General features: G+C 37.1%; 1 protein-coding gene across 1 annotated transcript in view; it reads right to left on the reverse strand.

Moving 5' to 3' along the window:
- The window catches only part of nmur3 (neuromedin U receptor 3), a 19388-nt gene extending 17011 nt beyond the window's left edge, over positions 1–2377 (reverse strand). The window contains exon 1 of the mRNA XM_017408657.3: positions 1466–2377. Within this exon, the coding sequence (XP_017264146.1) occupies positions 1466–2306 (841 nt within the window). The 5' untranslated portion in view covers positions 2307–2377. The remainder of the gene's footprint in view (positions 1–1465) is intronic.
- Positions 2378–3503: the final 1126 nt, after the last annotated feature.

Genomic DNA, 3503 nt, shown 5'->3' on the forward strand with positions numbered 1-3503 from the left:
TGTTTTAGTGATTTAGCTCAGACATCTTCTGGTGTTCCTGCTGTGAACTGGTAAGAATGTCTCCCTTAGTACTAAGGTTAATAAATCTTTTAAACTGAAGATACTGCTTCTGACCATTTTTGACTCCTGGTTTCTCTGTGCATTTTCCGGTCCGTCGTGAGGAGAGATTTTTTAAAGTTTTGAGTTTCATTTAGGTAATATTTTGTCTCCTCAACACTACATTTTACAGTAATTCTGATCGACAACATTTGTTGTGTCCTTCTTACCGTTTTAAATGTAAAGTTTTATTTATAATGGTCACATGGATTGGCTTTGACGTTGAGTTTATCTGGTAATTTAAAAGCCTGTTATAACTCAACTGTATTGATTGTCATTGTGATTCTAATGCTATTTTTGATTTCTCTTTTTTTAGTAACTATTAGGGTCTGATGTGACTCACGTGGGAAAAAAAGCTTCACAGAAATTATATCAAATCAAAGAATGAAATCCAGATTTTTGTTTAGTTGTTTTTTATCAGTTTTGGTTTACAGCTCTATTTCACTGGAAACCTAATCAATAAAGTGATAGGTTGTGAAAACACTTGACAAAGGCTTTTTTTTCTGCAGACCTTTTCTCTTATGAGTAAATCTCTAACAGAAGCACGAACTCCCAGTGATGCTCTCTACTTGTGTTAGTGATGTTATTAGAAATCCATAACGTACGGTTAAAAATATGTTCAGATAATGGGTTTTTAGATTGATCTCTTCTAAAATTTTGTTTCAACGATTATTTTGATTATTTAAAAGAAAATGTTTTTGAAGGACTGATAAGACATGCTGGAATTAAACTTCCAAGTGTCCTGGTGAAAAATCAAAAGAGCTATTAGTGAGTAATTCCAGAAGTTGAAGGCCTGAATTGGAGCAGAACGAGTAAATCAGTAGAAAATCCATCAGAATTAAAGGTACTCATGCAAACTATGAAATTAAATATTAAAGACAGATGTCCTAAACTATATCAGTGTGCAGTTTGAAAGAGTTTACTTCAAGTTATATGAAATTCTGAAATGCAGGTCCACACTCGATGTAAACAAACCACTCAGCTGAATTATTCGAAAACCAAACCTAATCTATCCTTTTATGTGCATACTTTACTCAACAAATCTGAGCATTAATACATACCAATGCATCCAAACTAAGATTTCTTTGTCCAATATGGCTCTTAAATGGAGGCTGCCATTGTTGATCTGTTTTCTGGCTGTTTCCGGAGGTAAGCAAATGCAAGTAGCTGGCAGCCATTCACCAATTTTTAACCCAACTTTTTGAATTCAAGGATGCTTGAACCATCAATATGAATAAAACATTTGTGCTGATTTTGTTTCTAACTTTATGTTGGGGGGGGGTTGACCAGTTTTTATGACATTGCAGTGAGTACCTTTAAAATTATCTATGCACACAACTCTGATAATCCTCTGTCATGATGTACTCACAGAGCATCTTGGTGACTTGTCTCCTGTGTCCATTCTCAGCGCTTAGCTTCCTTCTGGTGTTGCTGCAACAGTTCCTCCCCAGGTTCTTCCTGGCGTGCCGCCTTTCTCTGCCCAGATGGATGCCCATCACTAAGTACAGCATGCTAATAATTATCATGGGCATAAAGTAGAAGCACACAGTTGTGATTTGCATCACTAAGTTATAAATCCACAGGGGTTTGATCACAGTACATATGGCTGACTCCTCCAGTCTCTCTGGCAAGTAGAAGATACCGTGCAGTGAGGTGTTAGGGATCGCACAGATCATCGACACCACCCACACAACAGTGATGACTCGCTTGGCATGCTGGTTGGTTGACAGGTATCGTACTTTGAGTGGATGCACGACAGCAATGTACCTCTCCACACTCAGCGCAGTGACGTTGAGGATGGAGGCAAAGCAGACCGTCTCGAACAGGAAGGTCTTGAAGTAGCAACCTCCCTCGCCGAAGGGGAACGGGTAATTCTCCCACAGGTCATAAATCTCCAAGGGCATCCCAAACATGAGCACAAGGAGGTCCGACACCGCCAGGCTCACAAGGTAAAAGTTGGTGGGGTTTCGCATCTTCTTGTGCTTCGCTATCACCGCACATGTGAGCAGATTTCCCGACAGCCCAGTGAGAAAGATTAGAAGATAAACTGTGGTCACAGGGAAGAAAAAGGGAGATCGTTTCGGGCCAAGGATGTCAATCAAGTTGATTTCTGGAAACTGCTCAATGCTGGTATTTCCTGAGGTGTTTAACGACATGCTGGTGTTGTAGAGGGGTGTGGATAAAGTGGAACTCTGCAACAAAAGCTCCATTGTGGTGAGAAGAGCAGGAAAAATAGTGTGAGATGTCAACACATCGTGTGCTGGTGTCTGGGTTGGTTCAGCTTCAGGGGTCTGCGTTTAAAAAAGGGGAGGGAAAGGAAAAAACAATGTGATAAACAGCACCAAAGGGATTTTTATAGGGGTCAACATTTTTCTTATTCCACAAGAATGTTTTTTTGTATTTCCGTTCTTTGTTAACTTTCCATTCATTTCTTAGTGGGACATGTCTAAAGTTAGGATTGTTCAGGCAAACATCACGGATACTGTTTATTAATTTGGTAAATATTACATCTGATAACATTAGCTTTAAAATGTAACAAAACGAAATCCCTGCAAATTACTTCAAATAACTACAAAAAGTAACTTGCAGTTTCTTGGTTGGTGTGCTTTCAATGCATTCAATGATTCGAAGGAAGAGTTATTTGTCAATCTACATATTTATTCTTTTAGATTTTGATATTTCCACTTGGATGGTCTAACATTTGCCATCCTTCTGGTCTAAAGCAGAAACTTTGTTTTTTTTTTGGATAAATTAGCTGCTGTTTTCTTAATAATCAAGATGAAAATTAGATTTTTGCTCAGGTATTTTCATGATTTTTTTCATTTGCTTTGGTTTTCTTTTAAGTTGAAGAGGAAAGTTAACTGAGATTTATATAAAAAATAAAACATCAAAAATAACACATGAGTTTTGATGTGTAACATATGAGTTTTGATGTGTAAAATAACACATCAAAACTCATATATATATATATATATATATATATATGAGTTTTGATGTGTTATTTTCCCCACAGAGCATTGCACACGCTCCATGTCAAAGACGTTATTGATCATGCACAGTGAAGACGAAACCGTTAGCAGAAAATCAGTCACTGAAGTGGTAGATTTCCCTGTGGGTGGGAGAATATTGCTTTTACTGCCACAATAATGGGGTTCAAATCATTCTCATCAACCATTGCCAGTTCAGGATAATTGCCATTACAAACACTGCAATGATATATGCTAATGGGATTCCTCTGAAATGGTAATTATGTTCACACTTCAAGCAAATCCAAGGTTGTTTGATTAAAATAGTGAAATTAAATATTGTTTTGAATTTTTTAAGTGATTGGGATTTTGAATGAAAATTTTAAGTAATCAGTAAATAAATTGTTACACAACATTGTTATTTCTTTGAGGATTTTGGGA

The sequence above is a fragment of the Kryptolebias marmoratus genome, linkage group LG4 (assembly GCF_001649575.2).
Source record: "Kryptolebias marmoratus isolate JLee-2015 linkage group LG4, ASM164957v2, whole genome shotgun sequence".
Lineage (NCBI taxonomy): Eukaryota > Metazoa > Chordata > Actinopteri > Cyprinodontiformes > Rivulidae > Kryptolebias > Kryptolebias marmoratus.